Source organism: Coenobita brevimanus, chromosome 94 (assembly GCF_032717465.1).
Source record: "Coenobita brevimanus isolate Jiangsu-jjx chromosome 94, ASM3271746v2, whole genome shotgun sequence".
In the NCBI taxonomy this organism is placed as follows: domain Eukaryota; kingdom Metazoa; phylum Arthropoda; class Malacostraca; order Decapoda; family Coenobitidae; genus Coenobita; species Coenobita brevimanus.
Window position 1 is genome coordinate 42,497,455 of NC_137047.1, and position 26,448 is coordinate 42,523,902.

Consider the following 26,448-nt stretch of genomic DNA (forward strand, 5'->3'; position numbering starts at 1 on the left):
AAAATATACAAACTGCTCCAAACTGAACTGAAAACCGACTGGACCTGTTCTAGTCTCTTGTCAATCCTTATATAAGCTTGCATCGCTCGAGAAACTTCTAACACAAACCTGACGGTGCAACAGTTAACAGTTACCAACTAAGAGACATCAAAACATGCCAGAGTTTTCCCACACTACATATCACTGTAAATTATTTATGATACAAACTTAATTTCAATTACATAATTTAAGAAGCAATCACATAAATAAAATATTACAGAGGAAACGAGCACAAAATTAATGCATAACTTACGAAATAACTATGCTTACTAACAACAAGCACACTGGCAACTCTGACCTATTCCGGAACCAGCTACCATAAGCATTGAGAAACGTCAAAAGGTTACGAGACTACCTAACTACGGGGTCTCGCTTCTTAACACTACCCCTTCCCTAGTTCTTTGTCGTCCCGACAAAACTACACAATATATACAAACAAAAACCTTAATCTCAATGAAACACCTAACTATACACAAAATAATCCTTCAACTTATCGGGTCTTCTTCTATGTCGCTTCCGACGATGTCCTTGCTCCTCCACACAGTCCACTCCTCCAGGAAGGTCTTGGTCCTCTTCTTGATTTGCTTCTTCTCTTAGGGAATTGTCATCATCTTCTTGCACTTCAGCTCCTTGGTCCTCATCAACATCCTCGACAGTGGGAGAGCACGATTCCTCGGAGATGTCCCAGCTGTAATGTCCTGGCCCATGGTACTACCACAGACGGTTCACGTTTACCACTTTTGGGCGAGACTTTCTGCCTCCCCGAATCCGATATGTTACGTCTGATAGGCGGTCCAACACAGTGTAAGGCCCATCCCATGGGCTCTGCAGCTTCGGTGACTGTCCCTTCTTTTGCTGAGGATTGTATAATCAAACTTGGTCATCATCCTTGAAGCTCACCTCATTTGCCTTGGCAGCCTACTTGCACTTCATCACCGCTCCCGAAAACTTGAGGGCTCCTTGCGCTTGATGATGTACTTCAGCCAGCCTTTCCTGAAGGTGCTTCTCATAGCTGGAGGTGTCTATAGGCACCTCCTCACCAGGTGGTCTCCCCATTAACAAGTCAACAGGTAAGCATAACTCGTGGCCCAACATAAGTCTTGCAGGGGTGTAGCCAGTAGACTCAAGGGATGCAGACCGATATGCCATCAGCAACGCAGGTAATTTCTGGTCCCATTCTGTTTGTCCCTATACGTAGTACTTGGCCAGTTTTCCTCCCAGGATCCAGTTGAATTTCTCCACCATCCCTTCTGACTGTGGCCTTAGTGGGGTCTTCTTGATCCCCAATAAGTTGAAGCACTCACGGAACACAGCAGACTCACCTGGTCTGAATGTAGCTCTTGTGACATCCCAAAACGACAGAAAAACTGGTCAACCAACACCGGAACAACAGTCGCAGCTCTTGATCAGGGATGGCATAGACTTCTGGCCACTTTGCGAAGTAGTCCATGGCAACACATATATACCGGTTCCCTCTTTCAGTGAGTGGCAGAGGTCCAGCAATGTCCACCGCGACTCTTTACATCGGTGCATCCACTTGGAACAGCTGGAGATGGGCACAACAACGTTTCTTGGGTCCCTTTTGGCACAACACACATCACAGGCCTGACACCACTCTTCAACATCCTGGTGCATGCCAGTCCAGTAGAACCTTTGTTGCAGCCGGCTTAGAGTTTTCCTCACTCCCAGGTGCCCACTAGTGATCTGGTTATGGGACTCATCCAAGATCTCAGACCTCATCTTCTTCGGAGTCACCAGTTGCCAATACTTCCTGAGGCCATCGAGTATCTCCCACTGACGTTCCAGTAGTCTGGTGCTCAAACTAAAAAGATCCCACTGACTCCAGTAGCTCTTAGTCGCAGGGCTTAACCTGGAAACTTCTTCCCAAGTGGGTCGCACTGTACTCCATTGCTGCCACTCTGGCACTGGTTGTAAATCTGCATCCTCTTCAGGTCTTCTGCATCTGATGCTGGTCCTGTCATTACAGTATGGCAGCATTTCTTCCTATGATTCCTATTCCCACTACACTGCTTGTCGTCTGTTCTTCCGTCTTCTCGCATACAATTCATCAAGATTCTCCTGCATTTCTTCAGTGGTGGGCCTTCTTGGGAGAAATTGGCTGGTTGTTGCCTCTCGTCACCAGCCTTCACTAATTTACCTTCATCCTTCTCAACTGGACACTCACAGCTCAAGTGTTCCACCTCAACACATGTCCAACACCAGTTTGTTGCAGTCTGAGATTTCCTTGCATTATTCCATTCTTGCTCCTTCTTCCATTTGTAACAATCCTCCTTCTTGTGTCCTGGCTTCCCACAGAACCAGCAACCTCCTCTGATCTTCTCCTGTTTTAGCCTCCATTTCTTGCAATCCACTTTCCAATGTCCTGGTTCTTCATAGTACCAGCATCTTCCTTCAAAATTTTCCACTTCCCATACCTGCGCCTTTCTTGCCTTGAATCCTGCACTATGACCTATCTGAAAAGTGGACGTACTGGCTGACATAGGACGCAAACTCTAAAGCCCAGGCTAGTGTTTCTTGCATGCTTCTTGGTTGTGCATGTTTCACTTGCACTTTCAGCTCTGCACTGTCAAGAGCATCGATGAACTGGTCCCTCAGTAGAATAGCCAACAAGTTAGATGCTGCTCCAGGGTACGCCTTGTATGCCATACTCTCCAGGTCATGAGCAAGCTGCTGTAGGAATTCTCCTAGAGCCTGTACACGGTTCTGGAATCTTGCTCTGTAAACCTCAGACTGGTATATCGTTCCATATCTGCACTCCAGCACTTCTACTAGGGACTGATAACAGTTCCACTCCATCATTGCCATCTGGCCTTGAGTTTCCATTGCGGCACCCTTAAGACTAGTAGCAAGCTGCACAGCCCTATTGCTATCATCCCAACCATTCTGATCCGCAGGTAACTCAGATTGTGCATGGTAAGCTTCCCAAGATACTCTACCATCAAATTCCTGAGGTTTCTTTTTAATTGGACCCCCATTATAGCCATGCATTTCACCGATTTGGGGCCTAAAAACTGGGGCATCATAATTAAGGCCAGGACGTAAATCTTCTACATTCTGATTATTCATCCCTGTAATGCTACCTTTAGATGCTTGGGATCCATCAAGATTCACGATAAGTTGTCCATTCCTTTCATATGATCCCTGTACACTAACCTGAGGCTCAGCAGTGCAGTATTTCTCTACAGCCTCAATTTTCTTACTGCTTATCTTCACATGGTCAACTACATGCTTCAAATGGTTATCTACATGCTGTCTGCACTCCGCCATTATTCCCTCACTAATTTTTAGCTGGTTGTCTATATGCTGTTTACATTCCATCACATTATTGCCTACCTCATACTTCTGCTGCTCTCGCTTGGCATTTACTTCCTCCTTAAGCTGTTACTGTTCTTCCTTCATTTCCCCCATGAAAGCATCTAGGTGTCCTTGCACCCTCAGTTGTACTTCCCTCTGTTGCTCCTGTAATGCTTCCTGAAGCTGTTCATATCGTTCTTTCTGTTCTTCGTCCTGTGCTTGCAATTGTTCTTTGATTTCGTTTCTTAGCTGTTTCTGTTCTTCACTTTGGGCCTGTAATTGTTCTTGGAATTTTTTCTGTCCTTCATTCTGTGCCTGCAGTTGTACATTTTGTGCTTGTAATAACTTCATAATTGCATGCAGCGACGCCTCTTCATGCCTAGCTTGGCCTCTTGTCTGGACAACTTCTGCCTGCATGTCCAAGGTTAGACTCACTGCAGCCCTTAATAATCCCACTCCTGGCACCGGTGTTACATTCCTGCCCCACACTGCCACAGGCTCCAACAGCAGTAGTACAGTACTGGAAGGACGTTGCCCAGTGAGTTATTCTCATTATGATCAGCCTTTCGGTGTACAGCCCGCAAGATGAGCTTAGGCGTCGTAAATAAACATTGGGTTCTTAAGTTCACTGTCATTATTTTCCAAATAATTACACTTAATGCTTTTCAACTTCACTTCACTATTCTCACAAGCACTGGATCTATACAAACTTTACTAACTGCAATAACACTTAATGCTTGACAACACTTCACTATTTTCACAAGTACCGATGATATACGAACTTCAATAACACTTCACTGTTTGCCAACACTTCACTGTTTTCACACGTACCAAAATAACTGCAGTGACACTGCGCTACACCCAATCTGAACTGAAAACCAACTGAACCTGTTCTAGTCTCTTATCAATCCTTATATAAGCTTGCATTGCTCGAGAAATTTCTAGCACAAACTCGACAGTGCAACAGTTAACAGTTACCAACTATGAGACATCAAAACATGCCAGAGTTCTCCCACACTACATATCACTGTAAATTATTTACAATACAAATTTAATTTCAATTACATAATTTAACAAGCAATCACATAATTACAGAGAAAAAGAGCACAAAAATTAATGCATAACTTACGAAATAACTTTGCTCAATAACAGCAAGCAAACTGGTAACTCTGACTTCTACCGGAACCAGCTACCGTAAACATTGAGAAACGTCAAGAGGCTACCAGACTACCTAACGAATCTTGCTTCTTAACAATAATCTTGAGACCGAAACCGTGGAACAAGAAACACTAAAAAAATAAATAAATAAATAAATAAATTCTGAGACACAAGATTATGGGAACACGTGATAAGAAAAGAGACGAGCTTGAAGGTTTACAAAGAATGGAAGAAGCAGATTGGAAATGATCCGGTATTTGACAACCTCCCTTCACCAGTTTCCTTATATATAGCAAGAACAGTCTTATACTAAAGAGAAATTTGTCATAAAATTGAAAATACTGGTTGCCAGATTTGTGGAACATTAGTGAGTGATTTCGAATTCTTTGGAATGTACTGCAATGGTTATACCGTTGAGAAAAAAAAAATGCATAATTGCCACGCACTTAAGATAGGGACAAAATAATGGGAAACTTCTTGTTTTTTGTGCTAAATTAGAGCAACGGGAAAAATAATTCTGAAAAGCACGAGAAATGAAGGTGAAGGACATAACTAAAACCATGCAAACAATGAAATGGTGGCACCGGTTTTTATGTAACGCTTCCGATATTCAGTGATCTAGTGAGGTCCTAAACACTGACCGTGCAAGGGAGCCTCTACCTCATCCTTTCTTTCCTCCATCTCTATCAGGTAGCTGTCAATCAAATCTCTTGGGTTGTCTCGGTCAAGCGTCGCTTGGTTTTCATCAACCACTGCCTGGAATAATCAAAATGGCCTCATAACTCCGCTGTTCATTCCTGAAAACACATACAAAATAACATGACACTGAACTTTAAGTCAAAGCTCTCTAATAATCAATGACGAAATAGGTGACTAACCTTGAAAAAATCGACGAATTTTTCTTTTGTTCTGTTAACGACGTCCAGCTTACACAGCTTGTTGACAATGGGACCGGGTAGGATTACTTGAACCCAAGGCATAAAATCAAGGATGAATATGCGGGTCAAACTATCAAGGAATTCGTCAAAGATATCTTGGAATTCTTTCAGTTTCGGATCTGTTACCTCAAACTGTCGACCTGCAATGGATATGGCGATTATGTTGTGTATTTACTAACATCAAATGAGAATGCAATTTAGTAGACAGACAGATAGATATAGGCTGATAAAGATAAATCCAAACAACTGGCTACTTTTACTCTTTCTCATCATTCAGATAATTGCACAGAGCAAATTGCTCCAAATCATTGTTTCTTAGTCTTGATCAAATTGCCTTCTTAAGTGTTATGCTTTTTTCATCTTCAGAAATGTTCAAAATAAAAGCAATCGTGAATGAGAATAGAACGAAAAAATACATATAGCCAAAGTCAGGCACAGCTATTAATACCGCCATCAGGCAACTTTTCTCTTAAGCCCCACCCACTTCTATGGCCTCCCATTCACTTGACAGTCGGTGAGGGGGCGGGGCTTATGAGACAAGTTGCCCGCAAGAGGGTAGAGTTGTGAAAATTCCCAGCAGACATTCATACTTCAGGACGTTTCCTCAGAAGCACTGTTATTTACTGGAACATATGTTCAGTCCCCTGCAAAGGTTCTGTTTCTCCTTCTGACCTTCAGTAACAAATAACATCATATTAATTTGGGTAAAGCTGCATGTAGTCCATTTAATCTATGGTTGGTTAAGCAGTTACTTTTAGCTAACTGTTACTTTTTGCTATCAAAACTATTATGAGTTACTGATGGAAAGGAAAGGGAACAGAACTTTCGCAGGTAACTATTCAAGCCCAAGAAGTGATTCTCAATGGTACTGTAAAACATGTTTGTCAAACCCATTCCTCCATCCAGAGTGCATTTACAGCTTCCTAGCTTGTCTGAACAGTGAGTTCTCATTATAAATCCCCCCTTTTGATTATCTGTTTTGCTGTCAGTTCTGTTCAAGTTCTGACGGTTCCTCTTGTCACATTTCTCCAGTTTACTGTACCAATTACATGGAAAGTTGTAATATTTTCGAACATATCCCTGACTCAGTGCTATGATTTTTTATGCCTCCATGATCAGTGAAATCTAACAGCAATCACTTTAAATATATATATATATATATATATATATATATATATATATATATATATATATATATATATATATATATATGAACAGTTGCCATGGAAAGGAAAAGTATAGTGTTCCTTGGAAATACTTATACGGGTTTGTATCCTACTAATACAGTTTAACAATAGTTATCTCAGAAATTACAAACACGGGATTCTGAAGACTTAGGATAACCTTTAGATAATGTTCTTTGCATAAGGTCGGGAAAATATAAATGCCTACAAACTGTTGCATCATAGCCCCTTAGAACTGCAAGGGCTTAAGACTTTGCTGTCACTGACAGGATATTAACAGGAACAGCTGCAGTCGGTAATATGGTCCTGCTTAGTACTAGAACAAATATGAAATTCTTACATAATAATCTGAGAAGTTCGCTGTTCTCCAGAGAGAGCAATACTGGTGATCATAGGTCGTTGTTCACTGTCTAGTTAGTTGTCATCAACTAAGTATTTATGGCAGCAAATTGTGCATGAAAAACCTACTTCTTCTTGTGGCACTGCATTAAGTTAAAATCTCTCCTCACTCCTATAGGATCAAGAAAGACTGTTACTCCTCAAATTTCTAACAACCGAACCCCTTTGTCTCTAATTCAATCCAGATCTTTTTTATTTTTTGCAGCTTATTTCATGCAGCTCAGTTGCAGAATAAAACAATGTTGTCATTCTGCATCTTATCCATAGCGCTTCTTCATGAATAGGATCATATTCTAGTGTTAATCTATTGTCAAATGTTAATGCTGAAGCTTGAGCGATGGCAATTGTAGTCCAAGTAAGAGTTAAAAAAAAAAAAAAAAGGTATAGGTCAAATATTTCGTTTGACAGGTTGTAACACTAACTTCCAACCATTTGCCAGATAACGTTGGTGACCGCGACGCTAAGAGCGTGAGGTATGGGTGCTGGTTTGCCTGCTTGTTTCTTCATCTCCTTCACCAGCCACTGTGCCTGTTCGTGTACCTTTCCCACCAACTTTGACTTGCCCATCCCCAGGTCTCTCAGCTGCCGCAGACTGAAGCGTCGGTTGTTGTGCCATCGTCCGCCGTTGGTGCTGCCCACTCCTGTATCACATGGAAAGATGCATTACCGTGTTGAATGAATAAAATAAAATACTTGAATAAAATCATCTGGCTTCAGCTGAAGTACGATACTAGAATTTTCCTTTCCAAGTGAGGTATAAACTTATTAAGAATGTTTTATTCACCTGGCAAATTTCCCTTTCTTTCTTATAATATACTTCTCAGACAAAGTGAATTACCTGCCACCTTGGCTTCAATTATTATGGTTCCTGACATTACTAATTTTGATGCACATTAAATGGAAACTATATTTCAGCGAATATTTATCATGTATGCCTGTCCTCCTCTCTTCCTATTTCTCCCATCTTTCCTGTCACTTCTTATTGCTTTTCTTTCCTTTACAGGTGGCTTTACATTGAGTGACAAGCCAAATGGTTTCCTGTAAGCCAAGAAACCATTTACAGCGCTGGGTGGTAACCATATAACCAAACCATACGTGCTCCCTACATGTCAACAAGTGGGTTGGTGGAGGGTTAGTGCCCCTCCCCGTAAAACAAATAACTCAAAGTCAATGGCCACCCCTTACGGGATTATGGCGTCTGGCAATTGATTGATTGATTGATATTTTTCTGTCATTATTCAAATCTCACGATCAGTGCTTCACATCGAAAACTTTGTGTGTGTGTGTGTGTGTGTGTGTGTGTGTGTGTTGTAGCACAAGGGTCACCTTACTTTGGACCTTGTGGATTGCATGCTAAAGTTACCCTCCTTCTGTCCACCAACCTTCCTTCGGGCGATAAAGAATGAGTTGAGGATCGTTAGTATTTTTTTTTTTTTATGCGAGGAAGAAGGAACCAAAGGCCATGAGCCCGCAGTAACAGTTCCCTCCTAGAGAAAAACAAAATACAATATAGAGCCAAATTCAAGATCTGATCATTTTGAGATGCCTGGACACACTGCGTTTGAAAGACTGGAGATCATAGGCAGCAGGAAATACAGACAGAGGGAGACAGTTCCAGAGTTGACCTGTTGCATAAATGAAAGCCTGGGAGTAACGGTTAATTCTTGCATTAGAGAGTTGGACAGAAAAAGGATGAGAGTCTGCTGCCAGACTGGTGCTACGCGCCCGTCGTAGAGGTGGAGGAATGCAAGCAGACAGTTCAGAGGAGCAGTGACCATTAAAGTAGCGATAGAAAAGAGATAAAGATGCAACAGTGCGGCGAAGAGACAGAGGTTGAAGGGAGTCAGTAAGAGGAGGAGAGTTAATGAGACGAAAAGCCTTTGACTCCACCCTATTGAGAAGAGCTGTATGAGGGGAGCCTCCCCACACATGAGAGTTGTACTCCACACAGGGGCGGATAAAACCCCTGTATAGAGTCAACAATTGCGCAGGGGTAAAGAAAGAGCAGAGTCGGCTTAGCACCAATCTATTGGAAGCAGATTTTACAAGAGATGTAATATGATCTTTCCAAGATAAGTCCCGAGTAAATGAAACCCCAAGCATGTTCAAGGATGATGTAGGATTAAGCTGAATATTATTAAACATTAATGGGTATACCTGTGGAAGATTTTGTCGGGTTGAAAGGTGTAAGAACTGAGTCTTAGATGCATTAAAGACAACCATATTATTTTTACCCAGTCAGAGATACGAGCCAAGTCAGACATTAGGTGTGCCATAGCCTCATCCCCTTGTTTGTTGAAGTAACTGTTGAGATGGGCGTTGCGGGAACCGAATGGAAAGGTGAAGGGTGGAGTCATCAGCGTATGAGTGGATAGGGTTAGATGTACAGCTTAGAAGATCATTGATGAATAAAAGGAAGAGAGTTGGTGAGAGGACAGAGCCCTGAGGAACACCACTGTTGATAGATCTAGAAGAACGATGGCCGTCTATAACAGCGGCTATAGAACGACCAGAAAGGAAGCTAGCGATGAAGGCACAGATAGAAGGATAGAAACCGTAGGAGGGCAGTTTGGAAATTAAAGATTTATGCCAGACTCGATCGAAAGCCTTTGAGATGTCAAGTGCAATGGAAAAGCTTTCGCCAAAGTCCCGAAAGGAGGATGACCAGGAGTCTGAAAGGTAGGTGAGAAGATCGCCAGTGGAGCGTCCCTGACGGAACCCATACTGACGATCGGAAAGAAGGTTGTGATAGGAAAGATGCCTTAAAATTTTTCTATTAAGAATTGACTCGAAAACTTTTGAAATACAGGACGTTAAAGCAATTGGACGATAGTTGGAGGGTTGGGAGTGGTCACCCTTCTTTGGGACTGGCTGAATGAGAGCAAACTTCCAGCAAGAAGGAAAGGTACAAGTTGACAGACAAAGACGAAAGAGTTTGCCTAGGCAGGGTGTAAGCACAGAAGCACAGTTCTTGAGAACAACAGGAGGGACCCCATCAGGCCCATATGCCTTGTTAGTACTGAGGCCAGTGATGGCAGAAAATACATCAACTGAAGAAATTTTAATGTCAGCCATGAGGAAGTCAGAGGAGGGAAGTGATGGAGGAACAGCACCGGAATCGTCTAAGGTAGAATTGGAGGAGAAAGTCTGTGCGAAGAGTTCTGCTTTATCAGTAGAAGAAATAGCTACAGAACCATCAGAGTAGAAAAGAGGAGGGAAGGATGATGAGGTAAAGTTGTTAGAAAGATTTTTGGCAAGATGCCAAAAGGAGCGGGAAGAATTCGAGTTGGAGAGATGAGAGCATTTAGTATGGATGAAATTATTTTTAGTAGAGCGAAGAACAGACTTAGCACGATTCCGGGCAGAAACGTAAAGATGATGTGATTCAGGGGTGGGTTGGCTCCGGTACCTTTTGTAGGCCCTCTCCTTGTTGCGGACAGCATTAGAACAAGCGTGATTAAACCAAGGCTTTCTTGCATTAGTCAAAGGATATGAGAAAGGAATGTATGCTTCCATGCCCGAGAGAATAACCTCCGTAATGCGCAAGGCACACTCAGATGGCTCACGGCCATGGAAGCAATAATCATTCCAGGGAAAATCAAAGAAGTACTGCCTGAGGGCCTCCCAGTCTGCGGCTCCAAAATGCCACAGACGACGTTTCCCTGGAGGGTCCACAGGCCGTACCGGAGTGATAGGACAGGTTAAGGTAATAAGGTTGTGATCGGAGGAGCCCAACGGAGAGAAAAGTGGATTCATCCTGTTATATTTGTACCACTACGTGAAGGCGTCTCTCCCCAGCACCTTCGTTCAAAGTTAATATGTCTATCTATCTATTATCAGACGCCTCAGTCCCGTAATGGGTGACTACAAACAAATCGCCTCCACGTCGCCCCGTTCCCCTCCATTTCACTGCCGCGCTTCCAGCTCACACCCCCCTCTCTCATATACGTCTCCACTCTATCCCTCCATCTCATCCTTGGTTCAAGGTTAAGGTGACATTAAATGATTTACTAGGGTGCAAGAAGAGGCAATTGATAATACAGTTACCTTGTTTGCAACCTCTCATTGCATTAACTAACAGATGACCGTCTTTCATTCAGGGCTCATTCCTGGCATCCGCCCGGCCAAGTGTGGTTGGGGTGGGGGGGACATGTAAGACTATGTGAAGGTATTGGCTGTTGTTACAATACTGTTACGCCCCCGTCCCATACTGCCACAGGCTCCAACAGCAATAGCTCAGTATAGGAAGGACGTTGCCCAGTGAGTTGTTGATCTAATGCTCAGCCTTTTGGTGTACAACAACGAGATCAGCTCAGGCGTTGTAAACAAACACTGGCTTCTTAAGTTCTCTGTCTGTATCTTACAGATAATTACACTTAATGCTTGCCAACTTCATTGTTTTCACAAGTACCGGAGCTATACAACCTGCACTGACACTGAACTGACATTGAACTAAACTCAAACTGAACTGAAATTCCTCTAGTCCCTTCCCCATCCTTATATAAGCTCTCTATGCACTGCAATAATGTACTACATTTTCGGGAAAGGAGCAGTTGCCAACTCGGAGACATGCAAAATATCCAGTTTTCTTACATTACATAACACTCTCAATTATTTACCATACAAACTGAGATAAAATTACATAACTGAACAATCACACAAGTAAAACATTATAGAGAAAAAGAGCACAAAAATTTTTGTACAACTTGCAATATAACTTCACTCACAATAGCAGGCTAACTGGCAACTCTGATACGTAACTGAAAAAATACAGGGTGGTGCAAGAGTAGGTTGACATTTACCATTTATTCCAATACAAAGACACACCTTTAGTCTCGTAAGTGTTCAAAGTGTCCACCCTCACCACTAACACATTCCTGGAGTCTGTCAGCCACACTTCGACACAGTAATGCACAGGTCCAGGTTGGTGTTGATTTCCTGGCGGACCTCTGGAATGTCAACCTAGTTTTGCACCACCCTGTATGAGAAATACTGAGAACCTTCCAGTACTTCCTTTTTAGCAAATCCCACTTCTCAACATTATCTTCATGGGCAATTTGTTCGTGGTTTCCCCTCCAGCAGTAAGATATCTGGTTTGAGATAGATAGATAGATAGATAAACAGATAGCTAAGATGTTTAGATATATAGAGAGATATAGACAGATAGACAAAGACAGAGACAGACAGATAGACAGAAAGACAGAGACAGACAGACAGAAAAAGAGACAAAGATAGACACAGATAAAGTTAGATTGACTGGTTGATTCGTGATATATTTCTTTAAACATTTCGAAATTGGTCACAATCTCGCCTCTTCATTTATTTATTTATTTTTATTATAATACAGAGGAAATAGCTAAGAAACCATTGATGGATGGTTTGAACCCAAAACAACAATTCTGCACTAGGGATGTAGTCAAGATACAAATATTCTCTGGAGTATGGAATCCTGTGTTTGAATATCCTTCCCAGATTCAGCACCAGAGCAAACACGAGAAGGTTAAAGTCCAGTATGAACGAGGCATTGGTAAGGAACACATGCTGGGGAGTCTCCTGAACTTACGAAAATAGTAATTTTCTATTTCAAATTGGATTACTGTCAAATTACGTTTCTGTGTTGCCAGTTATAATGATCTTTCTCACTGTAGCTCTTCCAGACTTTCTCTTCAGACTTACCAAGGGGTGGCTTTTCATTGATATTGAAGAACAGCCAATCAGGTCTGTCCAGGCTATCCGGCCTGTTAAACACTTCCTTGATCATACGGTAGTTGTGAAGAAACACCATCACTTGTGTTCCCATCCGCCACCTGGGTAGAAGCCGACCATTAACAGCCATCATCACAGCCCTGTTTCCCATCAGCACACTGGTTCACAGAGATCCAGAGACAACAACAGAGAAGCTTGAACGTAAGAGAACTACCGAAAGCGTGCCATGTGGAACTCGGCAAGAGTCTATTCACTCATCACTTAAGGTTTCCTAATTCTCAGTTCCTACTTACATACCTAATGTTCAATAGGCACATAAAAAAGTCATAATGGCTGACAGGAAGAAACCATACCGTTGGCTAACAAATTATAGCAGAGGAGCAACCTTTCTTATGCGTATATTCATATATACTTCAGTTATCCATGTCAGTCATTTGCCAGTTCTTTTTCTTCCTCGATCTTGGTACCTTCCCTATTCACACATTCCCCTACCATATCCATACATCCATTTCCTGGACATCCAAGCCACAAACCTTAAACCTTTTTCTTATATACACCCTTTTCATAACTCTTCTCACATCCATATCTCAGTCTGATCTGTCTCAGCAAACTCTTTGCTATCGTTTGTTAGTCATGCTTCTTTATCCTACACAAATATGAAATTATAGAGCCATATTTTACACGGACAACAGCTCTTATCCTTTCCACTCTGCATACGCCACATGCATTCCTTAACATTTTCATTTCTAACTCTTTATCATCATCTGGACCTCTTTTCCCACACTAGGGCGGGGTGAGGAGTAGCAACGTCCAGACAGCCCAAGTTTGTCCAGTTCAGTGGACCACGCTTCAGTTCACTCATCATTCAAATCCCCGGAATTCTGGCTCTATCTGATACACCAAAGACTTTCACCACATTCTGTATCTGATTTTGATGTTCATGACATTCCAAGGTCCACACCCTCAAGTTAATGTAGACACAGCACACCATGGAATCCTCTAGCACATTTCATAGATACAAAAGACATTTATACCACATCAGTGCCTTCATTTTTGCACCAGCTATTTCGGTTTCATGAGCCAGTCTACTGTACTCTGCACTTCCTTACAGATTTGCCTCTCGTTTACATTACTTCGCCTGTGTACTGTAAAAATAATTCATCACTTCCTGTCTCTCTCCATTTCCAACCACGTTACACTGATGGTCTCAGCAACTCTTATTATTCGCTTACCAACAAGATATTTAATTTCACACCTCGCCGTTCCCAAATATACATGAAAGTGTTACATTGGCCAGTGAAGGAAGATTCTGCTCACTCTTAACAATCAAAACAATATCATCTGCACACACAGGATTTTGAAATATTTCACCATAACATAGGACTTCCCTCTTCACTTTAACACTTCTTTTTTACTTTACTCCTGCTACCTCTGGACGATTTTGGTTTGTCGAGGAAAGACTATTCAAACTAGAGAGGTTAGAAATGGCCTCCATTAACATCCTTAGTAGGAATTATGTATCCAAAAAGGAAAAGAATCTTTAGGAGGTAGCAATAATAACAATAAAAAAAAAAAACAGACTGTATTTCAATGGATTAATGGAGAGTGTGGGAATAAGTGGGGTGGATCAGGTGAGGCGGTGGATATGGCAGCGGAAGCCTATGGTGTGGAGGTGGGTGTTGAAAGTAAGCTGGTGATATGCAAGTCAAAGGTAAGGGGGCTGAAAATGAAAATAATGGTAAGGGCAGGCGAGGATGGGACAAGATGATAATGGACATTTTTTATTATGCAAAAATAAAATAAATGAACAAAACTAAAGAAAAGAAGAGAAAAAGAACCCAAGGCCAACAAAGCCTATTCTCTCCAACTTTGAGCAAAGAACAAAGCTTTTTTTTTTTTTTTTTTAGGGGGGCGGGGGGAGGAAGATTCCTGAACACATTACATTTAAGACAGACTAACGTTATACGCCTGACAAAGAGCGGGGAAGGATCCAGACATAAGCAGCTGTGTATTATGAAAGAAAATCAGTTGACTCTTGCATTAGAACTGGACAGAACAGAAGTGACAATGACAGTGAAAACGGAAGAGGATCACGAAGCGGGTGGACGCGGATGTCTCTCGGAATCTTCATGTGAGAGGTCGGGGTATAAAAAAAAAGTGGGGCATGATGGGAGGGGAGGCCAAGATGGGCAGGAATGGTGGGGGGTGATGGGACGGTGCGGTGGCAAGACGACTTGTATTGATGAGCATTATAGGTTCACTTCTTTGAGCGTGGCGATTGTATTAGGTGAGGAAGGAAAAAAAATGAGAACGGTAAGCAGGAGAGGATATTACGGTGTAGAGCAGTGCATCACAGCAGGACAAGCTCGGGAACGTTGTGTTGTTGATATGGTAGTGCTGGAATTTCTTAAGGGAAACCTCAAGATGATTTGGCCATGTGGACTGAACGGAAAGTAAGTGACTAACAGGGAGTGTATGTCAACAAGGAGACTGATTATGACGTGGAGCAATACCGTGGAGTATACGAATGAGAGTGATGAGGGATCGGAAGCAATCTAATGGCGGAGGAGAGGGCAACGTTGAGGGAGTCTGTTTGTGGCCTCCTCCTGGCGACTGTCGACTCAGGTAAAAACATTTAAAGGATACTTATCAAAGAAGCTGGGTTACTCACAGATACACGTCCCCATGCTGCCTGTGTAGATCTTCAAGTTGTTCCTCCAGGTTCTTTGAGGTGAGAGGGATGTAGCCAATTAGAGGCAGACCCCATCTTCCTGTTGGTTAAACAGGTATGTAATTAGCAGGTCTGGGATTTTTTAAAGCCACCATTTAGAACACTCTCGTTAATGAAATTTTTATCTATACGGCGCTCTCCTTCTCTAAACATAATTGTTTATAATATTTGAGGATCCCCACCCGGTCTTTTCAGATTTTCTGTTGACATAAGGAGTGTGCAAGATTATTTATTATTCTCTATATTAACTTGAAATTTTAAAATGTTGTCTCTAGAATAAATAAACGCCTGCCATATCACACGCACCTTCCCCTCCAACGGAGTCTACCGCCTAGCCCGAAGCTTATTGTCAAACGCTCGTTACGCACAGTTTAGTTGTGCGGTTTTCACGTGGATTGGTAGGTCACTTTTGACCAGGTTCAGGTTTGTTTGGTTATGTTGAGTTAGATATTATTTCGTATATCGTTGACTTGATTACTTACGGTTTTAAACTGTGTTCATTTGGGAAAGTTTGCTGCACTGATTATCATGCAGTGGGGCTTCAGTGACAACGGCAGCAGACACGTTGCCGCAGAGGTCCAGGCGATTTCCTTTAATATCGCGACATAGATATATTTTGCTCTGTTCATTTATTGTAGTGCTGAATCAACAATATCTATGTTAAATCATGTATAGTAATAAGGCGACTTTCCCGAAAAAGATGACAATATAAGTGAGCAGACTGGGTCACTGCTTTGTGGTCCTCAAATATAATCAAGAACGGATGAACTTAAGCATCACACTGAAGAGATTCCATTCTTAGGAACATCAACGTCTTTTAATTTTCTTCTTGCTGCTTTCAGGCGATTTCACGAAGCCTTTAAGAGATTTTCGAAGTAAGTATTCACATACAATCACCAATATTCGCGTCACAACGAAATGAGACTATGAGAATAATTTGTAAGAGCCGTCATCGTGGTGAGGGCTTAGTCGCTGCCAAGTTTGATCTATTTTTCGCTTTTTTTTATTTTTTTCAGTTTTTTTTTTTTTTCATCATTCCTGGTCACAAGGAGAAGCTGGTGGTGCCGTGGTAGCATATCTAGGCCGCATCTAGAAGACCTCAAGTTCTGTTCCTGGACAAGTCAGACTCTTGGATAAAGTTTGTTTCCCCCTTACCCTGTTCACTCATCTGTGCAGTTGGAGAATCGGAGGTACGTAGAGCTGATTGCTGTATATCATACTCTGAGATATCTGGAACTTGGCAAACATTTCAGTACCTTCCATAATGAGCCTTGTGCAGTCGATAGGCATAACTCTTAAACCTGTTTCTTCTTTTCATAGTTATCCTCTGTTCCTTTCCTTCCTTGGCTTCCTCGGTTTCCCATTCTCGTGCTCTCTTACCCGTGGTTTCTCTTCGTATTATTAGCCCTGTCAGCCTATGCAAGGCATCTGTTTAATCCTGCTGATCTCCAGATATTTCTGTTTATCTCTGGGAGACCTTTCCGACTGGGGAGTTTAGATACATTAATTAACCCTTTCATTATCAGCGTTCCCTCCCAAACCTGGTAACGTCATCTGGCAGCAGCAAGAATGATAAAGTAAGCACAGCAAAACTGTGCAGCCACATTTCACAGCAGGAACCCCTGAGCAGCCACCCCCTACGTGAGGGATAACCACACGGGGGTCCCACACATTTGGGTTGAATGGGATCTCCAAATTGTCCCCCCACCGGGGAAGAGCGGTCCCCAGGGTTGCTTGGCAGCGTCAGTATGCATGGCCATAATTTTTTTTTTTCCTAACGAACACGGACCATTGCACAATGGTACTTTGCCTTACAGACCAGGTTTAAAGTAGTTATGGTCCGGATTCAGATCTACCTGTGAGTAAAAATGGACTGTTCATAGGTAGGAAAATTGTGCTGTCCCCCTCTGGGGGCACCCCCCACCCCATCCCCCCGTTGTGGATAAGGGAATCCTACTATCCGAAATTTAGTCAGGAGGGAGATCTACCACTTCACATTTTTTTTTCCTATGTTAAAAATTAGGGCTATGAATACCGACACTGACTATGACCCCGGAGGACTGCTCCCCCCTCCCGTGGGGGGATAGCCCTCGGGGGTTCACCCTGCTTAAAATTTGCCTCTGGTTGCAGTCTACCACTATGCAACATTCTGCTTTCCAAGGCACTCCTAGATGCCACTAGTTGCTAGAAAACTCATTCTCTGATAACCACTTCCTACTTCACCTACTTCTCCACCCTGGAGAAAAACAGAACCTCGACCTCTCTGTGACTGAGAATGAAAAAAAGACGCCCTCGAACAAAATTAATTTCTCTCTCTCTCTCTCTCTCTCTCTCTCTCTCTCTCTCTCTCTCTCTCTCTCTCTCTCTCTCTCTCTCACCTGGCGGCAGCCCCTCAGGCTTCTTCAGCAGCTGCATCAGTATAACAACCAGCACCACCAGAAGTGCCACCTCCACCCACATGGTCGCACAACACACCTCTCCTCCAAAGCTGTCTGTAAAGAATCCAAACCAGTGAACAGAATAAATAAGTTTCCTTGGCAGTTACGCAGAGGGACGGGCCAGTAAATGGCTCTCCACTAGATATTCAAGTCGGCAAGTGGCAGTGGCTCAAGCAGCGGGAGTGGGAAATGAATATTTTTTTTAAAGTGAGGAAGAAGGAACCAAAGGCCTGGAGCCCGCAAAACAAGTTCCTCCAAGAAAAACAAAAACAATACAAGAGAGAGCCAAATTCAAGATCCGTTCATTTCGGGATGCCTGGACACACTGCGTTTGAAAGACTGGAGATCATATGAAGTAGGAAATACAGACAGAGGGAGACAGTTCCAGAGTTGACCCGTTGCATAAATGAAGGACTGGGAGTAATGGCATTAGAGAGTTGGACAGAAAACGGATGAGAGTTTATTGCTAGACGGGTGCGTAGCACCCATCGTAGAGGTGGAGGGATGCAAGCAGACAGTTCAGAGGAGCAATGACCACTGAAGTAGCGATAGAAAAGAGATAAAGAGGCAACAGTGCGGTGAAGAGACAGAGGTTGAAGGGGGCCAGTAAGAGGAGCAGAGTTAATGAGACGAAATGCCTTTGACTCCACCCTATTAAGAAGAGCTGTATGTGGGGAGCCTCCCCACACATGAGAGTTGTACTCCTTACACGGGAGAATAAATCCCGTGTATAGAGTCAACAACTATGCAGGGGTAAAAAAGGTACAGAGTCGGCCTAGCACACCCAATCTCTTGGAAGCAGATTTTACCAGAGATGTAATATTATCTTTCCAGGATAAATCTCGAGTGAATGAAACCCCAAGCATGTTCAAGGATGATGCAGGATTGAGCTGGATATTATTAAACTTTAGTGGGTATACTTGCGGAATATTTTGTCGGATTGATAGGTGTAAAAACTGAGTTTTTGATGCATTAAAAACAACAAGATTATTTTTACCCCAATCAGAGATACGAGCCAGGTCAGACATTAGGTGTGCCATAGCCTCATCCCTTATTTGTTGAAGAAACTGCTGGGATGAACGTTGTGAGAACCGAATGGAAAGGTGAAGGGTGGAATCATCAGCATACGAGTCGATATGGTTAGATGTACAGCTTAGAAGATCACTGATGAATAAAAAAGGAAGAGAGTCGGTGATAGAACAGAGCCCTGAGGAACACCACTGTTGATAGATCTAGGAGAAGAATGATGGCCGTCTACAACAAAGGCTATAGAACGACCAGAAAGGAAGTCGTAGAGGAAGGCACAGATAGAAGGATAGAAACCGTAAGATGGCAGTTTGGAAATTAAAGATTTATGCCCGACTCGATCGAAAGCCTTTGAGATGTCAAGTGCAATGGCAGAGCTTTCGCCAAAGTCCCGAAAGGAAGATGACCAAGAGTCTGAAAGGTAGGTGAGAAGATCGCCAGTGGAGCGTCCCTGACGGAACCCATACTGACGATCAGAAAGAAGGTCATCATAGGATAGATGCTTTAAAATTTTTCTGTTAAGAATAGACTCAAAAACTTTTGAGACACAGGATGTTAAAGCAATTAGACGATAGTTAGAGGATTGGGAACGGTCACCCTTCTATGGGATTGCCTGAATGAGAGCAAACTTCCAGCAAGAAGAAAAGGTACAAGTTGACAGAATTTATTGACCAAAGATGGAGATATTAAAAATAGATGGAAAGAGCATTTTGAGACAGTTCTTAATAGACCAATACCACCAGAAGAGGATATACCGTCTGCTCAGGAAGATTTAAATATAGAAACAGGAGAGTTGAGGCTTGCAGAAGTGGAGAAAGCAGTTAAACAGTTAAAGAATAATAAGGCACCAGGGGAGGATGGTTTATTTCCGGAAATGTTTAAAGTGGAGGGGGATAGATTAATAATGATCTTGACCAAGCTATTCAATAAGATATGGGTGACGGTGTTACTACCATCAGTTTGGAAGAATGGTGTAATTGTTAAAGTTCCGAAGAAAGGAGACCTGAGTGAATGTGGTAATTGGAGGGGAATCTCTTTGTCACCGATAGCTTTGAAAGTTTTCAGTAGAGTGTTGTTAAATAGGTTGGAGCCGGTGGTTGAGGGTATTCTGAGGGATGAACAGGCTGGTTTTAGAAAGGGACGTGGTTGCAATGATCAGATCTTTATAGTTAGGCATTTGATGCAGCAAGTTAATGAAATGAGAGTACCGTTAAGTCTTTGTTTTGTTGATTTTGAAAAGGCTTTTGATAGTGTTTCGAGAGAGTCTATGGGGAAGATCATGAGACATTATGGAATACCAGAGGAGTTTGTGAGGGTCATTATGAACATGCATGAGGACACATTTTGTAAAGTGATGGTTGATGGTTGTCTGAGTGATTCGTTTGAAGTCAAGTCCGGAGTAATTCAAGGTGGTGTTCTATCGCCTTTACTATTTATATTGGTCATTGATTACATTATGAAACGTGTTGGAACAGAAACCGGTGCAGGTATACTTTGGGGAGAGAACAGGAAACTTTTGGATTTAGATTATGCAGATGATATAGTTTTGATTTGTGATGGGCCAGAAGAGATGCAGAGAGTGTTGGACTGTTTGGTGAGTGAAGGTCGCAAGGTGGGTTTGGTTATTAATTGTGGAAAAACTGAAATAATCAATATGAATATGGAAAATGCGCAGGAATGTGTAATTGGAGGTATGGTTGTAATGCAAGTTGATAGGTTTAAATATTTAGGTACTTATTTAGCCAAGGATGGTTCTTTGAACTTTGAATTCGAGGAAAGGTTAAAGAAGGCTAATCAGGCAATGGGAATGCTTAAAAATATTTGGAATAATAACAATTTCTCTGTGCATACAAAAATCAAACTTTATAAGGTAATGGTTAGGAGTATCTTAATTTATGGACACGAGTCTTGGTACAGCACAGTGACTATGGAAAATAAATTCTTGGTGTTTGAAAATAAAGCACTTAGAAGAATATTAGGAGTTAAGTGGTGGGAAAGGATACCAAATAGTAGAATTAGAGAAATAACGGGAGTGCAGCCGATCGATGAATATGTTAGATTCTCACGATGGAAGTGGCTAGGACATGTGTATAGGAGACAGGGAATAGTACGAGGTACACCAGGGTGGGTGGCACCTGGTAGGAGAGGTAGAGGAAGGCCAAAAGAGACGTGGGTGAGGACAATGAGACGGGAAGCTGGAGATGAGTGTTGGGGAGATCTTGAGGAGTTAGCACAAGATAGGATGTGGTGGTGTGAGTTCATCGAGGCCCTATGCATCCCCGAGGGTGCCACAGGAAATGATTGATTGATTGATTGACAGAATTTACCTAGGCAGTGTGTAAGCAGAGAAGCACAGTTCTTGAGGACAACAGGAGGGACTTCATCAGGCCCATATGCCTTGTTAGTATTGAGGCCAGTGATGGCAGAAAATACATCAGCTGAAGAAATTTTAATGTCAGCCATGAGGAAGTCAGAGGGGGGAAGTGATGGAGGAACAACACCGGGATCGTCTAAGGTGGAATTGGAGGAGAAATTCTGAGTGAAGAGATCTGCTTTGTCAGTAGAAGAAATAGCTACAGAGCCATCAGAGTAGAAAAGGGGAGGGAAGGATGATGAGGTAAAGTTGTTAGAAAGGTTTTTGGCTAGGTGACAGAAGGAGCGTGAAGAATTAGAGTTGGAGAGATGAGAGCATTTTGTACAGATGAAATTCTTTTTAGCAGGACGAAGAATAGACTTAGCACGATTCTGGGCAGAAACATAAAAAAGCTGTGATTCAGGGGTGGGTTGGGTTTGGTACCTTTTATAGGCCCTCTCCTTGTTGCGGACAGCATTAGAACAAGCGCGATTAAACCAAGGTTTTCTTGCATTAGACAAAGGATATGAGATAGGAATGTATGCTTCCATGTCCGAAAGAATAACCTCCATAATGCACAAGGCACACTCAGATGGCTCCCGGCCATGGAAGCAATAATCATTCCAGGGAAAACCAAGAAGTACTGCCTGAGGGCCTCCCAGTCTGCAGCTCCAAAGTGCCACAGTCGCCGCTTCTTTCGAGGGTCCACAGGCCGTACCGGAGAGAAAAGATTAACAGTGTAAGCAGAAGGTTTTATTGCAAGGAAGAGGTCAAGTATGTTGGATCTCTCGCCAAGGTGATCAGGGATACAGGTAGGGTGCTGTACAAGCTGCTCTAGGTCATTAAGGATAGAAAAGTTGTAGGCTTGTTCACCAGGTGGATCAGTGAAAGGAGAGGAGAGCCATAGGTGGTGGTGAACATTGAAATCTCCTAGAATGGAGATTTCAGAGACAGGAGAAATGGATAGAATGTGTTCCACTGTAGAAGTAAGATAGTCGAAGAATTTTTGATGCAGGTTAGATACTGATAGCACTGACAGAGTCGTCCCCTTAGCACAAGATAAATTGCCTGGCTCGGGATGGAAGTGCAGCTTTATATATGGACTACCCTGTAATCTCAGAGTTCATTCTAGGGAGATATAAACGGCATTAAAATGTGAGACTGAGGCTGGGTTTACAGTAAGATGATTAAAGCGCTCCATTCCAGATAACGCCAAGGGTATTTATTCAGCTGGGAGTGAGTCATAGCAGTCTGTGTTTTAGAACTGGCTTACAATGACCCCCGTATGGTTGGAACAAGTCTACGGCCGGGTTTTGACAAGAATTATAAGTCAGAATATATTTTGGCCAATTCTCAAACAATACTGAGTAAAGAGAGTGTCACCAAAACAGAAAATAAGTGATCATGTGGTCACGTGTTTTACTTCCTTATATCGTGCGTGTTAACTCTGCCCTCCATACCACTAGTTTTACCTTGCCACAAGAGATCTATTTCATCCAGGAAGCAGACACGCTGGTTACAATGCGATGCAAGTCAACATCAGGTCAATATCAGTCAAAATACCTAGGGAACAACACTGATTAATCCTGAGTAATTTTGATCAAAATTCAATTTCGTACTGAGTTTCGGTGCCCAATAGCCAATATTCCGTTTTCATGATTAACCAAAATATCTTGACATTTAACATTGCAAAGACCCGCCTTATTATATTCCGGACAAAACAGGAACATTGTAGGTAATCAGAGTGAGTCATAGGAGCTTCACCATAATGAGAAAGCTTTTACATCGTCTGAACTGAAACAAACACATCCGGACAAAGGTCACAGCTTTTTATGTCAACCTCTTGTCTACGAGAGGCCACAAACCTGTCATAAAAAGGACCAGTAGAAAAATTTATCACCGGTTGCCACTTCAGATAAGATAAGGAATCAATGTAGAGGAATGTGTGATGGATACCATATTCCTACTGTCTTAAGCAACACTGAGGCTTTTCAATACCTTACTCTTTGCTGTTTTATCTTGTATATCCCGCTTTGGTATTGCCCTCTTTGTAATTTATGACCGAAAGAAGGCCTCAAAAATAACATTAGCGTCCCGTCCCGTGCGCATTAATAATCTGATAAGGAAAGGATATTGGGATACCTATAAGCAGAGGAGATTAAGGCTGGGGGTCCAAGGCCGGAGGTGACTGTTGGGTTTGGTCATGCTGGTGGTAACATAAGCTGACAACACAAGGGCGTTCATGTTTATGTACTGCAAGAGATGGGGTACTTACAACGCTGAGTGTATATATCTATCCCTCGAATCTATATGGATCTGTCTATATATCCATCCATCCATCCATCAGTCTTTCAATCAACCCACCCATCCATCCATCCATCCATCCACACATCCATCTGTCTATGTATCTACTGTATATATATCTGTCTGTCAGTCTATCTATATGTGTTTGTATTTCGTTGTGTGTGTGTGTGTGTGTGTGTGTGTGTGTGTGTGTGTGTGTGTGTGTGTGTGTGTGTGTGTGTGTGTGTGTGTGTGTGTGTGTGTGTGTGTGTGTGTTTAATGCAAGGAAGAAGGACGGTAAGGTGTATTAAGCTGAATAAATCGCTTAGAGAAAGGTGTACAGGGAGCTTCCCTAATCGACGAGAATACAGGCCTTAGATACGGAGAAAGAAACACCGATGTGGAACGTGGTGTGCACTGACGTTTCGCCTCAGGGCTTCCTCAGAATACAGTTGCTGATTATACACCACATTTCCTGTATATATAGCAGAAGGCAGTGGAGGTGTGAGGGGGGTGAGGTATTGGCTAGGGGTGGTAGGGGGGACAGGTAGGGTAAGGAAGGTGAGGTCCAGGGGAAAGGGTTACAGATCACGGCACAAGGACGGAGAGAAGCAAGGGACAGGTAAAGCGGGAAATCCTTAGGAAGAGGGAAGGAATTTGCATAAGGAAATAGCGGTCACAAAGGGAAAGGGATTACCGATCCCAACACAGGTGTGTGTGTGTGTGTGTGTGTGTGTGTGTGTGTGTGTGTGTGTGTGTGTGTGTGTGTGTGTGTGTGTGTGTGCACAAGTGTTGTATATATGGGTAAGTAGCTGGGTGAAGAAAGGGGATGGGGATGGATGGGAAGGAAGGAGGGGTAATGTTTTGAGTTTAGGGGGGGGGGGGTTGTGTGAGGAAGCTACCCTATTGACAATACATTTGGCCACAAAATCCGATAGGTGATAAGATCCGCTGTTCTGTTCAGTGGTATTGGCACATTCTATAACAGCTGCCTCCAGACATTTGCGTCTTTTTAAGTCCGCTTCCTTGTGCAGAATCTTTGCATTTTCCCATTCCATTACGTGACCTGTACTTAATCTGTCACTACCGATTTTAGGTAATAATGGCACAGGTAAATATGGCACAGGAAGAAATGGCACGGTAGAAACGGCACAGGTAAAAATGGCACAGGTAAACATGGCACTAGTGGAAACCTAGGAAAAAATGGCACAATCAAAAGTAATCGAAACTTCTGATGGTAATAAAATGTTTATGAACCTTTGTACATCTTTGTGAATCTTAATGAATCTTTATGAACCACAAAACTGATCCCAAATGAATAAATCTTTGTGAACCTGAATGAACCTTTATAAACCACAAAACCGATCCAAAATGAATCCTAACACAGAGAAGCCAATTCAGTCAAGCCACGACTTTGATGCATGGTCGTGAGGAGTGCAGACGTGTTTTCCATCTGCTCTCTTCTCTAGCTTTCAGGGCTGCCTCACCGGCAATTAGCATTTTTTTTTTTTTCACCCTTCTGGTGACGTATAGGTTAGCTAGTTTCTAAATTTCCACCCCTCCCTATTAGTTTGGAACAGTAGGTGTCTGTTCCTATTTACTGAGATTACCTTTGCTTATCGCCCACGGAGGATCCCCCCCACTGATCGCTCTGGGGCGTGAATTATTTAACACGGTCGGGCCTCCTGGAGTGGTTTGAGAGGGCAATTTCAGCTTTAGGTGTGTGGTCCCCTGTTGTTTGTCCCTTGTTCGTTTTCCTCCTCCTTCCCACTTCCCCCGTTAGGGAAGTGGTCCCTATGCGGACAACCTACTGCCTCCCCCCTTCAGGGGGGGAGGTGGTCCTGACGATACCCCGACAGATTCACGGACTGACTGCCCGCAGACTGAACGGCCCCAGACACATCTCTTGGACATTCCTGTAAATAATGCCCAATATGTGACTCTACATGCTCTAGGTTCTACTCCCTTGAGCAGTTTCAATCCTTTCCTCATCAAGAAAGTGATTGATTACTGTGCTGGGAAGGTGGAACAAGTAAAAAAACTTGGTAACGGAGACCTCCTCATCAAAACAGTAAACTCATCCCAGGTAAAAGACTTGATGAAACTGAGTAAATTCCATTCATATGATGTCGAGCCGAAGATCCCGCACGCCATGAATTCCTGCAAGGGTGTCATCCCCTGCAGGGATCTCATGGTTATGGAAGAGGACGAGATCATATGGGAACTTGCCCAGCAGGACGTAATCGGTGCCCGGTTTATCACTAGATTTTCCGAAGGCGTGAGGACGAAGACTGCCACCATTGTCTTGACTTTTGGAAAAGTGTCACTCCCAGACCATCTTAAAGTTGGATATGAAATTGTTAACGTCAGGCCTTATATCCCTAATCCACTTCGTTGCTTAAGGTGCCAATTGTATGGGCACGGTGATAAGACTTGTCGGGCTTCCCAGTCAGTATGTGGCAAATGCGGAACACAGGGACATGATGCTGAACGCTGCACATCGGAGACGGTACGTTGTCTTCACTGCAAGGGCGCACACTCCACTTCCTCTAGGGATTGTCCCAAGTGGAAGGAGGAGAAGGAGGTCTGTGCAGTGAAAGCAACTGAGGGCATTTCCTACTACGAAGCTAGGAAAAAGGTGAAGGAGTTGCATGCAACTCCCACGCCGAGTAGGTCCTATGCTTCGGCGGTAATGTCCCGTCCCGTCATGTGCACCGTGGAAACACAGACTGACCCTGAACCTGTTCCTCTTGCCTCACACTCTACCTCTCCATCTGAGCCTCCTGTCCAATCCACCTCTCAAACTGACACCCCTGTTGCACCTTCCTACTCTCAGGCTGCTGCTGCTGCTGCCTCTCAGTCGGTCAAGCCTAAGCCG

The 26,448-nt window shown here is 43.0% G+C and overlaps 1 protein-coding gene across 1 annotated transcript in view; it reads right to left on the reverse strand.

Annotated features, from left to right (window-relative positions):
• The window catches only part of LOC145412822 (cytochrome P450 2L1-like), a 30,933-nt gene extending 13,003 nt beyond the window's left edge, over positions 1-17,930 (reverse strand). The window contains exons 1-6 of the mRNA XM_080282610.1: positions 17,849-17,930; positions 15,411-15,510; positions 12,710-12,840; positions 7,456-7,674; positions 5,391-5,590; positions 5,154-5,268 (exon numbers count right to left, since the gene is read on the reverse strand). Coding sequence (XP_080138736.1) covers positions 5,154-5,268; positions 5,391-5,590; positions 7,456-7,674; positions 12,710-12,840; positions 15,411-15,510; positions 17,849-17,930 — 847 coding nt within the window. The remainder of the gene's footprint in view (positions 1-5,153; positions 5,269-5,390; positions 5,591-7,455; positions 7,675-12,709; positions 12,841-15,410; positions 15,511-17,848) is intronic.
• Positions 17,931-26,448: the final 8,518 nt, after the last annotated feature.